The following is a 16,272-nucleotide window of genomic DNA, read 5'->3' as shown; positions in this document are numbered from 1 at the left end:
AATGTCTGCTAATCTTTGTGCATATGTTTGTTTTTATGTTGGTATGTTGTAAAATAATGCTTTATTTTGAAATGTATGCTTATATTGCTATGTATCTGTGAAAAAAAGTAAATTACATATCCCCTATATCTTCTTGTAGTCTGGATACCCTATACCTACTTGAAAGTGTTTGTGAGTAGATATGTTTTCCTATATGCTTGAAGATAATATTTAAGTGTGGTATGGCTTAGATACAACTAATGTCATATGCTTATAAATAAGTCAAGTGTATGGTTGAAATGTGCAAGTGCCTGAAAAAAGAGTTTGAGTATGGTAGCTTTTTTTAAATGATATTTTTATGTGTTATTTATTGACGTGTGTTGAAAGCCATCTATATTTGTGTAAGTTACAGCTAAAAGTTAAAGACAAACCACTACAACCTTATTATCTATTGTCAGCATCTCCTTGCATAGGGTGGGGTATGATGAGGTTGAGAAAAGATTTGTGTACATTTCCAGGAATATGTGTGTTTATTTATCTATGTAAGTTGTTTTATAATGGTAGTTTTTATGTTATGTGTATGTATCGTTTAATAAATAAAAACAGAATATCATCTAAGCCTAAATCAGCCTAATAAGTTTCTGAAATACATTTTTGAAACAACAGGAAGAAGCATGAAGCCGGGACCGTTTCCTTCATTTCCTTTCTCTTTTTGCTGGTACTAGTTAGTTAGCGCTTATGCTGGTCAAAGGGAACCGTTTACGGGGTGTAAACAACTCTATAGTCGCAGCGGCTGACAAGCCTTCCCACTCAGAGTTACCTTAGGTGGCGGTTAGAAAGAACAGTCATATCTTTTATATTTGCCAGCCAGTTTTTTTCTCTAAAGCAGAGACTGACACGCGGTCTAATAATAAAGTCTAGAGAAAAAGGCTCAAGCCGAAATGACTCACAGTACAGAGTTGCTATTTTAGGACTCCCTTTATCCGTCACTCTGTCTCTCCCCTTTGCAATTCTGTGTATACACGTTAGTGTGTGTGTATATAATGCGTGCATGTATGTGCATTTGTGTGGTTATATAGATGGACTGAAAGAGTGTAAAGATATGACATATTGTCTTGTGATTTGTGGTTCTACTTTGCTATTTGCTGCTTCATTTTAATCTTTTTCATAAACCTCAGCGTCGACTCTCGTCCAAGTTACCATAAACTGCGATCTTAGTCAAAGTGTTGTGATGGGACACATGGCTAAAGCAGACCTCTTCGAGTATCTTTATCTATATATAAAGAGAGAGAGGGTTTCCGATGTACCATTAGTGTGTCGAACTTGCTTTTAAGTTATTAGTTTTGTTTGTTTGTTGTTTGTAGAAGTTATTGAGTAGCCTTCTCTGTTCCATTCTCTAGGTTAAAAAGATTATCCTCTTCATCGACAGGTTTACGTATCACATCAAACAGCAGGATTAGGCCAATGAAGTCTGTACTAGGTAGTAAACGCGATAGTCTGCGACTGACTCTGTCCAATCTAGCCATCCATTCTTGTTTTTGATGCTAGGATTCTATGGAAATGTCTTTAGAAACGATTACTCCTTAGTAATTAAGTCTCTTCACTCACTCAAGTTGTTCTCCTTTCATGCACTTCTTTAATTATTTTTTGATGGGGGTGTCAACAAGGACTTTGCTGTCACCAGTTCTAGTATCTATTCCACAAACTTCCGGTCTTTTGCTCCCTCTATCAGATCAAGGTCGTGTTCAAGGTACATATTGCACAATGGCGTGATGGAATTCATTTGATGGAAATAAATACCAATGAAGATATATTTCACCCTATTTTGAAAGGGCCGTTTTCCTATCGAATAAACAGTTAAGTTCTCAGTTAGTTCTCTCTTTTTTTTCTGATTGATTCCTCCTAGTTTGGATATTTTTGTTCCAGTCAATCTATGATTACTACAATTTCAAGCTGAGAATTTTGCGTTGAATGGGAAACTTCCATGATATTTTTCATTTCAAAGATAGACTCTTTAAACTCCGTTTCCTCTCCTTCCTGTTGTTTTACCACTAATTATTATTTCTACTAATAGAATGCTTTAAGGTTTCATAATAACATTCTTTTTTATATGCTTGTTTAAATGTGGTTTTGATTATGCCTCCTCATCCTTTTTTGGCTCTTTCGTTTCCTTTCCGCTATTTTATTTCAAAGAGCACACAACGTGCGTGTCCTTCATTAAAAGTAAATAAAGGTATGGGAACAAATTGTGATCAAAACAAAGGACAAAGGCACTTTAAAAGAATCTTTTAATATTAAAAATCAAACACATTACAAAATTTACTGTACAAAACACATTAATAAAACTTTACTCAGTAACACAATAGTTTGGAACAAAGCATGCACCTGTAACATTTTTTTGATTTACTAGTGACTTGCTGTGGAGTGTGTTATAAATTAGCTTTTTCTTCTTCTGTTGCATCTTCCTGCTGTTGTTTCCAGCAAAGCAGTTTCCTGATTAAGTAAAGATAGGTAAAATATAATGGAAAGCAAAGAGAAAGGGAATTAAACTATATTAGTAGCAATGAAAAGGATAGCCCATGATGGTTAACCCAATCATTTTAAATCATTTAGGTACAAAGGTATGCAATGTTTCCATTTACAATTTTGACAGTTTCATAAAAGAAATTCGGAAAGTGCAAGTTTACTATCCACTCCTCTGAGTAAGTATGACTGCAACAGTTGCTTTCTAAGTAAAACCGTTAATATACTTAAAACTATCTACTGCATAGTCCGTAGAACTGTAAGGTAAAACTGTGAGTAACAATAAAATGCTTTCATGTTTACAGTTTAATAATGCATAATTTTTCCTTCTTTATTATACACTTTGTTCTTCTCAGATGATTTTGACATATCGTCAAAATAGAAGTGATCTAGGAGAAATGCTACACAGAGAACAATCTTTAATACATTTTTACTTAACATTTAAATACTACGTACTAAAAAGAAGTGAGTCGGTATAACTTACTTTTTCCACAGGATGACTAGAGTCAATACTACTCCTAGGACGACTGGGACGACTAGGACGACTAGGACAGATACAATGATGGCTGTTTGTTGATTCGAGTTATTTCCATTATCTACAAAACACAACAATAGACTATAATATTCTTATAGTATTCTAACTACTTAAATGTTTTCTTAAATCGACAACTATATCATATTCAAATGGGATTATACAGATACCATATAAATAATTGAATTACACTGAATGAAAGCGCTCTTTGACCTGTACCAACAGCATTTGTAGGTCAATATTTCGCAAGGGTTTTTCTAACAATCTCGCCTTTTTGCGTTTTTACTTTATCCAGTTCTGCAGAGCTACCTTTTTCTTCTTCCTGACACCCCCGTTAAATGATTTGTAATAAATAACTATTTTGGGACTACAGTTTCTTTACCCCTCTCTGGTCCCAATAATCATTAATGTCATTCACGATTGACTTTTTTCTTTTATCAGATACCTCCCAATCACATTTTCTGCTGATGAAAGTAATACCAATTTGATTATTTTGAGTAAGGATTCTTGAATTACAGTGTACAGAATTCCGGGAACAAGGTTTGCAACTTCATCTTTTATTTGGTAATTTGGTGATTAACGATTTCCTCGATACTTACGTGTTAAAGCAGTCTCGGACATGTTAACACAAGGATGTCGTTTGTACGTTAGCGACTGGATGTGATATTGAATAGGTTTGCTTAATGCTGTATTTCGAACGCCTTACAGTAATATGAAGTCGATTTGGTTATGGATGTATTAAAATATCTCAAACATTTCAAGCTGCCGCCCTTAAGTGCTTGTGAGAATGAAAGTATAGATTGAAAGACTGTGATCATTCACTGTCCAGCTTGAAACTCATTTTCTTCGTCTTTTTGTGCGTGGAATTAGGAACATTTGTGTAGACAATGAAAATATTAGGAAGGGTGTAGGGATGCGAATTTAGATCATATTAAAGTAGATATACAACTGATTACGACTGCAACCAATTAAACAGGTGTGACAAAGCCATACTTTAGTCATTTTTTCGGACAGAGGTGTATAGTAGGAGACAAAACATATGCTTAACCACATTCACAATACAAGGAACTGTATGTAATATCTTGCCATAGTTTCAGAGGTGTGCACTATGATAGAGAAAGACGGAGAGCACGTAAAAGAAAAGAAAACAATTAGTCGCCTTGAACACCTGAATGTTAATATATATTGTAATAGAAAATGACGCAATGGTTTTATAGGATACTTGATATTGAAAAAAATAGGTACAAAAATGTGAGAGAGGGAGAGACAAAATGCATAAGAAAAAAATGTTAAACCAACATCAATATTTGATCTAATGTCACACTTATAAAAACGTTTCACTGTTTTATACCAATCACGTTAGATGCTAAAAGAAATAAACACGATGCAAATAAAGTCAGTTTAAAAAGTAGAATGAGTAGTTGTTTAAATGCTAGAAATTGATTAATGTAAGAGCAAATATTAATTTTAAAATTAAAATGAGTCAAAACTTACTTTCAGGCGTAGGCGAAACAGACTCCCTGTCAGTCACGACAGATGTGTCTGTCATAAAGAAAAATATTCAGAATGGAAGAAAAAACCCACTTGACTCCACTTAAAGGTGCTTTTGATTGACTGAAACGCTCTTTGTGATTATTTTGTGTTTATTACAGGTATTGTTTGTTCTTTTTAAGACCAACTTCCTTAATTTCTAAGCATTAATTCCGTTTAAAGACAGCATATCATACTTTATTCCATCCATGAGTTAATAAAAAACTGATTTTTAAAGCTTTTTTTATTACATAAAAAAGCAGTATTTTGGATATTGGGGGTAAAATGTTTTCTTTCATGAATTTTCGGATACATTTTTCCGTAAATTTTTGAGCTTAGGATTAAAAGCTGAGCTATACTACCAGTTCTAGATATGCAAGTGTATTAGCCAGTCTTGTATTGATAGCTATTTGTAAAAGAAGGCATATACTTTACATAAAAAACCTGATGGAGGCGTGGTCGAATTGCAGTTATTGCCATCATTGTCCTTGATCTCTGCAACAGACAACGCATCAGACGAGTTCATCAGTGCATACCTAGAAGATTCTTGTTTCTCAATCAATAATAATTTTTTGTTGCCTCAGGAAGATTACATTACACCAAAAGAATCGTGCTTAGTTTTAGCGCTCTATTTAAATTTTAGCTAATATACATCGTATCATGTAAAACATTAAACCATGTTTACTTACTTGAACTTTGAAAGCTAAAATATCGTTTAACGCAACCTGATACTTTCTATGTCATCATGTAAACTTTAAATTAAAAAAGGATAATCAAAACAATTCCATTGCATTCTTTTACATTTCATCAAAAAATTCAATTTATTTATATCTTATATACGAGAGAAATAAAGTAGAGATATTATAAACTAACAATCATCCCGCATTTAGTTTTGATATCTCAAAATGAGTTAAAGTATGTTAAAGTCGAACTACTTTATCCTATCAACATACCAACAAGTCACAAGCAACACAAAATGTTAGATTGCAGCAAATTTTACTGAAACGCAAATACCAAGCTAAGACATCAGGGTTAGCATACTTACAAGTGTATATTTAGAATCGTATCTCTGTATGATACTAACACATCCCAATGTGAGAGGCTTTAAGTGGTGTGTTATGACGTTACTCAAAGGAAAGCAAAGGTTATGGGTACGGGAAATATGTATATAAAAGTTTCTTTCTACTTTCACTTTGCTATCCATTTAAAGGTAGTTAAAGTTGTCAGTTACAGGGAAAAATGAGGCGACGATGGGAAATAACACAAACACTGTCAGGCAGGAATATTAACGCAAACACGCCAGTGACAGATAAATACGGCAAGACCATAACAAACGATGCAGGATAAAGAGATCGCTGGATGGAACACTTCAAAGGGATCCTGAATCGACCTGACATACCACCAGGAACCGAACAACTTCATGTCAACACCCCCCCCCCCTTCTTAGCCCTCCACTAATACCGAAATCATCAAAGCTATCAAAAGCATGAAAAGTAAGAAAACAGCAGGCCCGGAGAAGAATTAAAGACAGATCCAAAAACAACAGCAACAATTTTACAGCCCCTTCTACACAAGATATGGGAACAAGAGATAGTACCAAGAGAAAGGAAACTAGGCCATCTGGTCAAGTTACCAGAAAAAGGAGACCTCTCTCAGTGCAACAATTGATGGGGGATCATGCTGCTGTCCATCCCCGGTAAAGTTCTATCAAGGGTAGAAAGAGACTAAAGAAGACACTAGATCAGAGACTGAGACCAGAACAAGCACGTTTTTGACAGGATAGGTCATGCACTGACTACATTGCCATCTTCTGTATCATAAGTGATCAGTCTATTGAGTGGAAGTCCTCCCTTTATATAACTTACGTAGATTTTGAGAAGACATTCGACAGTATAGACTCGTCCTCCCACTTTAATAATAACGGCCAACTTACTGAACCTTTCGTAATGAAGACCGTTGTAAGACTGGGCTGAATATTATCACCAACAATCTTCCTGATGGGCATAGACTGGATTATGCGCAAGACAACCCAAGACAACAACACCGGTATCCAGTTGATTGTCACCAAACAGCTACAGGACCTGGACTTTACAGATGACATTTGTCTCCTACCTCATCGGCAACAACATGCACAAACCAAACTGAGTAAGATAGTAGAGGAAGCGGAGAAGACTGGCTTAAAGGTCAACACAAAGAAGACCGAAGTGAGGAGAATCAACAACAAGCAGGAACTCACAATTCAATTTCAAAGAGAGAAAATTCTAGAAACAGACTACTTCACGTATCTGGGGAGCATTGTTAACAAGGACAAGGAAGCGGATGATGACATCAAAAGCCGCATCAACAAGGTCAGACATGCTTTCAACAGCCTGCACCCCTCTGAACTCCCGAGCATCAACCTTCAGTAGTAAGACCAGCATCTTCAACACCAATGTGAAGGCAGTACTACTGTATGGCTCTAAAACCTGGAGAGTGACAAACGCCATCAACAACAAGCTCCAGACCTTTACTAACCGATTCCTATCCCACATTCTGGAAATAAGATGGACTGAAAAGATCTCCAGCAGCAGCATGTGGAGAAGAGCCAACATAATGCCACTAGCCAAGACATCCCAAAAGGCAACTGGGGCTGGATAGGACACACCCTGTGCAAACCAGTTGACACCATTGCCAGGCAGGCACTAGACTGGAACCCTCAGGGGAAGAGGAGAGTTGGGAGACCAAAGCAGACTTGGAAAAGAACAATAGAGAGCGAGGTAAAGGGCGTGGAAACCAACTGAGGGGAGCCGCTCTATACCGGGTCCGCTGGCGAGGTGTTGTTGTGGCCCTATGCTCTTCGAAGAGTAACAAGGACTGAATTAACTAAATATGTCAGTAAATACAGAATAAAGTTCAAGGTACTCAAACTTACCGTTAAGACATGCTTGTGAATTTCTTGCGTCAAATGTTTCTGTTAACAGAAAAGGGAATGAACTCGGTTAATATTACAGCTATACAGAAAAAATTGTTTTAAGGCAGACTCGTAATGCTTCTTAAAATAGTTTTTTCTTTTTCTTATAAAGATAGCATTCTTCTCGTTTTACAGTGGGAGCTACTGCATAAAAACAAGCAAACAGCAGAAACATAGGGCTTACCTTGTTTCATTGAGCAGTTCACTGGGCTTGTGGAATATACAGAAAACTCAAATCTGCCATTTCTCATACAGTTTAAAGTAGTATTTATTTGTACTTGAACAGTGCCGTTATGAAAGTCCGTGTAATTGTAGCCTCTATCCGTGTTGCAGCTTAGAGTATCAATCCAGTCACAGTCAAGAGCAGGATCTGTAGCAAATAAAATAAACTGTCGACAATAATCAATTAAAAACTGAATAAACTATGTAACTTAAAGTCAAAAAATCCTAGCTAAAAATTGTACAGTTTCTTCCATTATGGTCATTAGAGGATTTGCTATATAGGAAGCTGTGTGCGTATGTGTTCAACGGCCGTTTGTGCGCATGTTTGCGTATTTGAGAAGGGGAAAGAGACTGAGAAAGCTTTATGCGCGTTTATGTTTTCGTGCACCTATGTTTATACATATATCTTTGTATCATCCATTAGTCTTGTGCATAAAGATACTGCTATATTTACAATTTTAAAATTGTACAAAATTTTCTTCGATGTGAAGTCCTACAGAAATGCAGGTGACTGTAGTTGGTAAAGTTGTGAAAATGATTTGGTAGTTACACTAAAAAAATAGAAGAAGTAGACCTGTTGATTGTGTCGAAATGAAATATTTCAAATGATCGTTATGGCATCTTACGTTCAGTATTGTTAAAGTCTTTGTACACCAGTTGAAAAGACTTTTTGTCCATTTGTGTTGTGTTCAGCACTATTGATGCGAAGCACTGATTTCTTGTGTCAACTGTCGTCTGGCACGCTACATTTCGCTGCATATTCCCTTAAACCATGAACATAATTAATGCCTGTAAGAGGTTAGTCTAAGCTTATTTTCAGCTTTTGTTATATTGTTTTAACGTAACTAAGGAATGAAACAGGTCCTCATGGGTAGTAGCGACATAAAAGAAGAATAAATTGCCAGTAAAGAACAAAATACGAAATGAAACAGCCTCTTGTAAATGCCTTTAAGTATGTTATTTTTTCCAAATGAAACGTTATATGATTCGTTGTAAATTTTTTTGTATGGATGATGTTGATATCGTTCTAGTTACTTACTAAAAACTTTTAAAGCAAGCCATGGATATTAAAGTTTTCTGTTGTTATAACGCTCATAAATATAGTAATAATTTTAAACTTCATTAACTTGATATTAAATAAAGCACATTTTCAAACCGTTATCTTTATTACATACCTTTTGCAAAAATCAAGAGTATGCTCAAGGTCGTAAGATGACTTGGCAATATAAGCATCCTTCGGGGTTAATAGATCTCACCTGAACAAAAAAAAAAAATAATAATAATGAACACCGAAGGTAAGATTTATTAATCTTGACGGTTGAAAGCTACACAGACGCTTATGTATACAAATAAACACCACACGTTTATAGAAAAAAAAATGTTGTGATATTAGAAGAAAAAAATTTATTCGCGCCACTGTTTTTGGAGGTTGTTGTGGGAGGGGAGGACTTAACATATGACTTAACTGAGAGGCGCGCCGGTTCGATACCCGAGTAGTGCACCAAGCTTTCCCTAGTCGCCTCAGCTGGAGAGAATTGGTACCTGACACCAGAGAGGGCTCGGGAGGTAAGAGAGAAGGAGGAAGATGGGCACCACCCTCAGTTAAAGCTGGCCCCGAGACATTAAGGTCTGTAACACCACACCTCCTTCAATGACATGAAAAATGGTTAAGGGAAGATCTTTATCTTTATCTTTTGATTTTATTGATCTTTTGAAACCATTTTATACACTTTTTGAAAGGTTACTACATAGATGATTGTCTCAATCCGTCTGCCGGTTTTCTGTACTTTTGCTTATTTATTCACTGAATCTTTCATTTGTTAACAATTATATTAGTACAATTAATGTAAACAGCGCCATATCCCTGTCCTATGTATAGCATTATGGAATTTTACAGAACAAACAAGACCCACACAGACCCACACGACATAACATGCAAAATTATTGTCTATAGAACGCCATATGAGAAAAATTATATGAAACAAAACGCTGCTTGCAATAAGTTTTTTTTTTTAGTGGGTGTGGCCTTAAACAGTTTTTTTATTTAAGAAACTTAAAAACTGGTTTTCAGAATTTGACAGCTCTTAGTCTTAGTATACTATACATTAGAAGATTGAGGATCATTTAAAATGAAGCTTTCGTTGTTGGTAAGGTGTGTCCGTTTTTTTCGATAAATTGATAGCAAAGTTTGCTCCGAAATGTTGTGGTTTATTATAGATGTCTAAAGAAAAGGACAATCATATTGGCACCCACTAAATTTTATTTTGACCCTCTTTAATGCAAATGGTTTCATTGTTCACATCCTATACAAATCCCAAAAATAGTAAAAATGCTTTTGAAGACACTGTAAAGTGAGCAGGTTACAAGAATATAAGCTCAAACTGTCTTCACATCGAGATGACATATGAACTTAGAGAGATTAGATCTCCCAAAATGAATGTAATTGAATTTTCTCCCACCATGAGTACCAACTCTTTAGTAAGTATACACACTCGTTCTCTTTCTTTATAAGCATTTGCAATTTTTGAGATGTCTTCATCATCGTCGTTGATTTTACCAGTATATTATTAAGACTTGCAAGCAGAATTCATCCTTATGATAAGCAAACATATAAAGACTTAAGTACAGACATTTAAAAAAACAATGCTCTCTTTCTTTGCTGCTATGAAGAGAAACATTGTAAAGCTTTTCGTGTTCCTACTCTGAGAGCAACAAGGAAGAAAAGGATTTCCTGCTCATATGTGAACTCTGATTTTCGGGAAGATTTACTTCTCACTGCACACAGAATTGCTTTACAGATTACAGAAGTGTATGCAGGAGGAAGACACCATGATAGTGAAAGAGCACCTAGTTCTAATGATCGTATTAACTGTTCTCCATATGCAAGGGACAGTATACTCACAACTCTGGACATGTAAGTGTTTGATTTTTTAAAATGTTACCTAAAATATAAATTTCATTTATTGTTTCTTTAAAATTGATTGTTTATTCGTAATTTAAATGGTACCTTTTGATCTATAAATCTTTTCCCCAAGAAACGGTTGAACATGACATATGCGTTTAAATGGCGAACGCTAGCTGGTCCGTGTCAAAGCGATTTACTTTCTTAGCCTTTCTGTTGTAACTGTTGGTCAAGCTGTTGACTATATAGAAGGCTGTGACGAAATGACAGACAATGGAATACTTATTCATCATTATTTTACAAAATTTTTAAGTGCGCTCGTCCATATTTAGAATTTATTTCTTATATATTTATTTCAACAACAGAATGCTAATTTAATATTATTTTATGCTGTCTTCGCTACTTGTTTTTCATGTTTATAGGAATTCTTTTATCACTTATAACCTTTAGAGCCACGAAATGTAAAATGAATTCTTCAAATCGATTTATAGAAAAAAATTCTTGAGGAGGCACACTAGACTTGTTTGCATCTAAGTTTATTTCAGCTATACAAAAATATTTCAGTGTATAAATATAGCGAAATGAAGTGATTGGAGCATTACTGAACATTTACTCAAAAAAATCTTACAAGTACATATGCAAAATAATGTACAAACAATTTACTTTGTTGCTAGAAGAAATAGCTGCTTGAGTGATATATATGTATATATGTTAATAATGGCTAAAGAAAGGAGTATTGGTATGGATACAACTAATTTGCAAGTTATTTACCATCACTGTCCTGTACACGATACTTTCTAGTAATGAGTCTTAAAATCCTAAAATAAATCCTTAAACATCAACTAATGAGTAATGTAAATGAGCTTTTACATTTATGTAAACTCTTGTTAATTTTTTTTACATGAAAAGAGGTAAAATAATCACCTATAAACTTCTTACAGGTCCGCATCTACTTTTTAGTTCTCTCAATGGAGACCAAGTCTGTGTGCAAAATAACCACCTTAATATACATTTCTGGTTCAACACGTCAGTGTGTAAAGAGCCCATCACCTACAGAATATCGGTGAAGACCAGAACATTTGACGGTGGTTCCGAACCTGACGGAAGAGTTCTGCGCCAGAATAACACATGCATGGTCAAATATTCAGAGTCAAATGCTCTGCGATGCAGCGGAAAGGACGGACCAGCAACGCTTTCCAGAGCATTAAATGATACACACAAAGAAATTGTTTGGTCCTGGTCCTGGAATGATTATCATTCTCAAAAGCTGATGAGTAATGAAACAACAATAAAACTGAACATGTCATGTAAGTACCTGCCTACAAAATGCACATTCTTCACATGCAATACCATTCTTCTGCATATTTTTTGTGGACATCAGAGAAAGTTTTTTTTTTTTAAATAAAGCTCACATAAGTAATATAATAAAGCAAATTATTGTTTGAGAAGAACATAAACATCCTTTCTAGGAAAGCACATAATCACATTTTCCTGCTAAATAAACTGAACTTTGGTGTCAAGTGGCTCTAAACGTTAATCAATATAAGGCATTCTGATAAAAAGCATTTTCACATTTACATAATGTCAGTGACATTACTTCAAAGATAAGATGTGTTTCATGAGGTTAGTCTAGATTGCCAGCAAGAACATTGGTTTAGCAAACATTTTGAGCAGAACTAGCACATGTACCTAGTCAGTGTTTTTATGTGTTCCACTGATAATCATTTGCTGGGAAGGACGATCAGTGTTTAGTTTACTGCTTACGAGAGCTCGCAACAAAAGAACATTTTTAGCTCTGTTGTGAACAGAAGTAGATAATAATCACACAAAAATTACGAGGCAATTACAGTTTTGAGGTACGAAATATCAATAAAGTGTGAAGTACAGTAAAACACTCTGGAATAAACTAAAACTGAAATGCCACATTGTACTAAGTGAAGTGAAAAGTACGCTTACTTGAAGACATTTCACACCAGGGAATTATCGCAGTGGTCTGAGATGATTGTAACCCAAATGCACTGACAAATCCTGAAACATTTCGTTACTTCAAGGAGGCTTTTTGTGCTAGATATTGAGCAGGAATTGTGTAGAACCAAATCTTTTCTCACGATTTACTTCAAAAAGTTCTCATTTAGAACACAATGAACAGTGACTTTGTGGTTGTTTGAGTTATTTTCTGAAAGACCATTTTTTTGTGGGTGGATTTTCTGTATAAGACTATCATGTATATATTCCTGAAAGCTAATATGTGTGCTTGTTTGTGGGAGTTAGTGAGTGTGAGAGAGAGGGGGGGATAAAAATAAAGAAAAAATACATGGTATGCTTCGTCGATTAGGTGAGTATTTGAACACGAAATGGGTACAAATGAAAGTGTACAAGTTTTGACAAAAGAAAAAAAAAATCTTATTATTCTAATATTAGTAACTCTCTTTAGTAAATCCTTTTATTTATTGACTGACATTGAATTTTTTCACTACTTTTTTCCCATTGATCTGCCAGTTGGAAATTTTGGCAGAAATGATTAATTAATTATTAATTAATTATTAAATAATTAAGAGGATACACAAATAAGTACCCTGATGATGTTGATCTGTACTTACATTCCTCTACTCCAGAATATTTTTTCCGCCGCTTCATAATTTCGGTTTCTGTGTAGAAACAAATTAGTTCTCGGGATCTGAATGATACTTTAAAACTTGTGGCTCAGAGGCAGCGACTTACACTCGTTTTTTGTTAAAGCCTAATATTTTTTGGAGGAAGATCTGTACTTGAGCAAGATCATAACACAACCCAAAGCGTGACCGTGTCTCTGAGGAAACAAAACTAGGATTTACCCGATTTTTGTATGCTCGGTCGCTTAAAAACCGTATATTTAAATATTTCGACAAGGAACAGTTTCACATAATCCAGCGTATCAAACTGGACCAAGAGAGGAAAATGCAAAGTTGGTAAGTCACACAGATAAACGCCGTGAGCAGGTAAGTTAAATTTTCATCATTTGTATTCATACCTACTAAACATAAAGAACATACAGCACGTGCATGCATGTATACGCAAACTGAAAGACAGACGCAAAAAAAAAAAAAACCAATTACTTTGTATACCGTTATTACTTGTTGCAGATTCTCCTGAAGTACCGAAAATTACCTACCATAGACTCGACCAGAAACTATATCCTTGGCATTCAACTACATTGTTAAAAGCATATAGACATATAAATTTGTTGACATTGTAAGCTCACTCATAAACTTCTAATCCGTTTTGAAAGTTAAAGACACAGAAAGCAAAATATAATAGTACTAAGAACTACATATTTAGCTGAATCGGTGCAAAAAGACTCTAATAAATATGTTTTTATATAACATCAAGAGAGTCAAGCAATAAAAGATAAGAATATATCAGATTTCCTTTTTAACGTTTTGTTCATAGTTTACTGTAATTACTTTGTGATAAGCTCAATTTAGGTTTAGCCAAGAGTATTGTTATTGATGAAGGCATGTATTTAATGTTATATCTCCAGTTAGTTCTATATTTTTTCTCGAGTTAAGGGTTTTGTTTTCCTTGTACTTTAATTCAGATTCATTAGGCAGTGGAATTCTCTTCCACATAACATACCCCACTCTCAATCGAAGGCTACATTCCAATGTTCTTTGTCAACAATACTTTTCACAAAGTACTATCCTGCAATATTGTTTGTCATGTATAGCATTTTGTAACCACTGTCTGGTAAGCAGGTTAGGTGCGTACGTTAGTGAGTATGGTCCGGATAGAAAGCGTGGGAGTTGAAGGGAGCACTGGTCGACGAAGTTCACTCCGTAAGCATGTATGTACATGAATACATTGCTGACGTGAAAGTACAGCAAAGCTGAAGTGTGTGAGAAAATCAGAAGTCAGTGTACAAAATATAATTCCTTGACTACTCAAGCTATCTTTTGTAGCCCCTCTATTTACTATTTATTTATTGTTATATTTTTATTTCAAAACTGTAAACTATTTAATGTGCGGCAGAACCAACGAATTGGTATTATGCAGTAAGCAAAATTATAATAACTGTGTGGCAGATGAATAATTGAGTATTGCGCGAAAGAGAAAGGAACGTTATATCTAGAGAGCTAATAGGAATGAATTTACTAGTAATTACTTAAGGAAGAACAAACATTGCTATTTTCCAAGATAAGCAATAACCAGGACATCAGGGACTTGCACTCCACTCGTCTGTTCTTCCCCGTCAGCATATTACGCCGGACTCAGCTCGAATGAAAAAAATCCACTCTTTGTGGAGAAAGAAAAGATTTCTTTCGAAATTACGACACTTACATTAGTAGATGACTACCACCCCAGCCACGAGAACTGAAGAAACTTATCGAAAGGACTGCAATAAAGCCTATGTGTAGCGTGAGCAGACGACAAGAGAGAAGGGAGGCAACTCTCACGCAAGAGAAGGACATGATAACGAGTGTTAGTCGTTTACAATATTAAATGTGGTATAAAAGGATCTTCATCTGATGTGGAAAGTTAAGATACTTTGCTTGCTCAAAAGCTGAACATTACAGACCGCAGGCCCAAGAGGCTGACGACTTTTTATAAGAACTGCGTGCTCGAGGATGAAAGATTGCGGGGGTGTGAATTAATGACTCGATATTTTACATATTCGATGTGATGCCGCCAGAGGAATTAGAACAAAGCAACGCCTACAGTCCTTTGAATTTACACTTTTCCAAAACAACTAATTTTGATTGTGAAGACTTTGGGTTTGTCTAGATTGTCTAAAGCATTATTATTTAAAGTAGTTTTATTTAAAATTGTCTAAGACTTCATTTAGAGTAGTATTTAATTAAATGTTTAAAAGGTCAACTAACTTTAGTATATGTAAGAAAAAATTTTAGCATTAAACAATACTTTAAATTTACACATTTACAATAGATCATTCTCTGTATCAAAGGAACAAGATCATTTAGAAGATAATGTATTGGCTGTAAGAATAACATTGCATTTGTTTTTTTGTGGAGAAAAGAGAATTTAAAATACACGTGCACATCAGTAAGCGTAAATACAACATCACACAAATGAAATGGTTATAAACATTTTAGCAATATTTTTTAAAAAAAATATGTCTCGTTAAATAAAATATGTAAACTCATACTTACAATCACAATGCCCTCGTGCTAAGTAATAAATATCTTGCACGTCAGAGTTAATTAAAAATTCACCAAATTATCGCGTGGGTGAACACTAGAAAAGTACTTGCGTTTAAACTGCCGTTTTAATTATTTAAAACCTCTAAAACCTCAAGGTTTTAATCAAATGCAATACACCTAAGCAGCTTGAACTTACCGGTCTTTATGTGGGAAACAGAAGTGCTTCTGAAAAAAGAGAAGAGCCATAACACATAATGGGATTTCCCACAGTCCCAGTTCACAAGGCTGGCATTTAAGCAACTTAAGATATAAATCGGACGTTTTGGTCTACACAATGTTTAACTTTTTACCTATTTGAGGTTGTTCCAGGTTAAGCATCTGTATATCTTCAGTAATTCGTATTACTCTTTATCCCTTATAGGTGCGCATGTTCTACTGAAATACCCGGGAGGCTTAAGCCTTTTTCGCTAGATTATATTCTCCAACGAGAAAGTAA

At 35.0% G+C, this 16,272-nt stretch overlaps 1 protein-coding gene across 8 annotated transcripts; it reads right to left on the bottom strand.

Annotated features, from left to right (window-relative positions):
* Positions 1–2,252: 2,252 nt before the first annotated feature.
* Positions 2,253–16,259, bottom strand: LOC112569275. 8 transcript variants are annotated; one of them, XM_025247015.1, is made up of 10 exons: positions 15,973–16,238; positions 12,595–12,666; positions 8,912–8,992; positions 8,363–8,500; positions 7,699–7,884; positions 7,476–7,514; positions 5,000–5,059; positions 4,529–4,576; positions 2,987–3,098; positions 2,253–2,472 (listed from the first exon to the last, which is right to left on the bottom strand). In XM_025247015.1, exons 3-10 carry the CDS (start codon positions 8,967–8,969, stop codon positions 2,409–2,411), a joined length of 705 nt encoding a protein of 234 aa, XP_025102800.1. In that variant the 5' UTR covers positions 8,970–8,992; positions 12,595–12,666; positions 15,973–16,238; the 3' UTR covers positions 2,253–2,408. The 8 variants fall into 8 exon arrangements, with proteins under 8 accessions (XP_025102800.1, XP_025102802.1, XP_025102804.1 ...); XM_025247017.1 differs by lacking the exon at positions 12,595–12,666 and adding an exon at positions 9,202–9,382 and having other exon boundaries at positions 16,127–16,210; XM_025247019.1 differs by having other exon boundaries at positions 16,127–16,191.
* Positions 16,260–16,272: the final 13 nt, after the last annotated feature.

The sequence above is a fragment of the Pomacea canaliculata genome, linkage group LG7, assembly GCF_003073045.1.
Source record: "Pomacea canaliculata isolate SZHN2017 linkage group LG7, ASM307304v1, whole genome shotgun sequence".
Lineage (NCBI taxonomy): Eukaryota > Metazoa > Mollusca > Gastropoda > Architaenioglossa > Ampullariidae > Pomacea > Pomacea canaliculata.
This window is presented reverse-complemented; position numbering and strand designations above follow the sequence as displayed.

Bases quoted from the DNA above. Each gene is read 5' to 3' on its own strand.
- LOC112569275 (XM_025247016.1), bottom strand. From the start codon at position 8,969: ATGCTTATATTGCCAAGTCATCTTACGACCTTGAGCATACTCTTGATT. The intron at 8,501-8,911 runs GTATGTAATAAA...TCATGGTTTAAG, and splicing joins ACTCTTGATTTTTGCAAAAG to GGAATATGCAGCGAAATGTA. The intron at 4,577-4,999 runs GTAAAGTATATG...TCTTTATGACAG, and splicing joins GCCTCCATCAGGTTTTTTAT to ACACATCTGTCGTGACTGAC.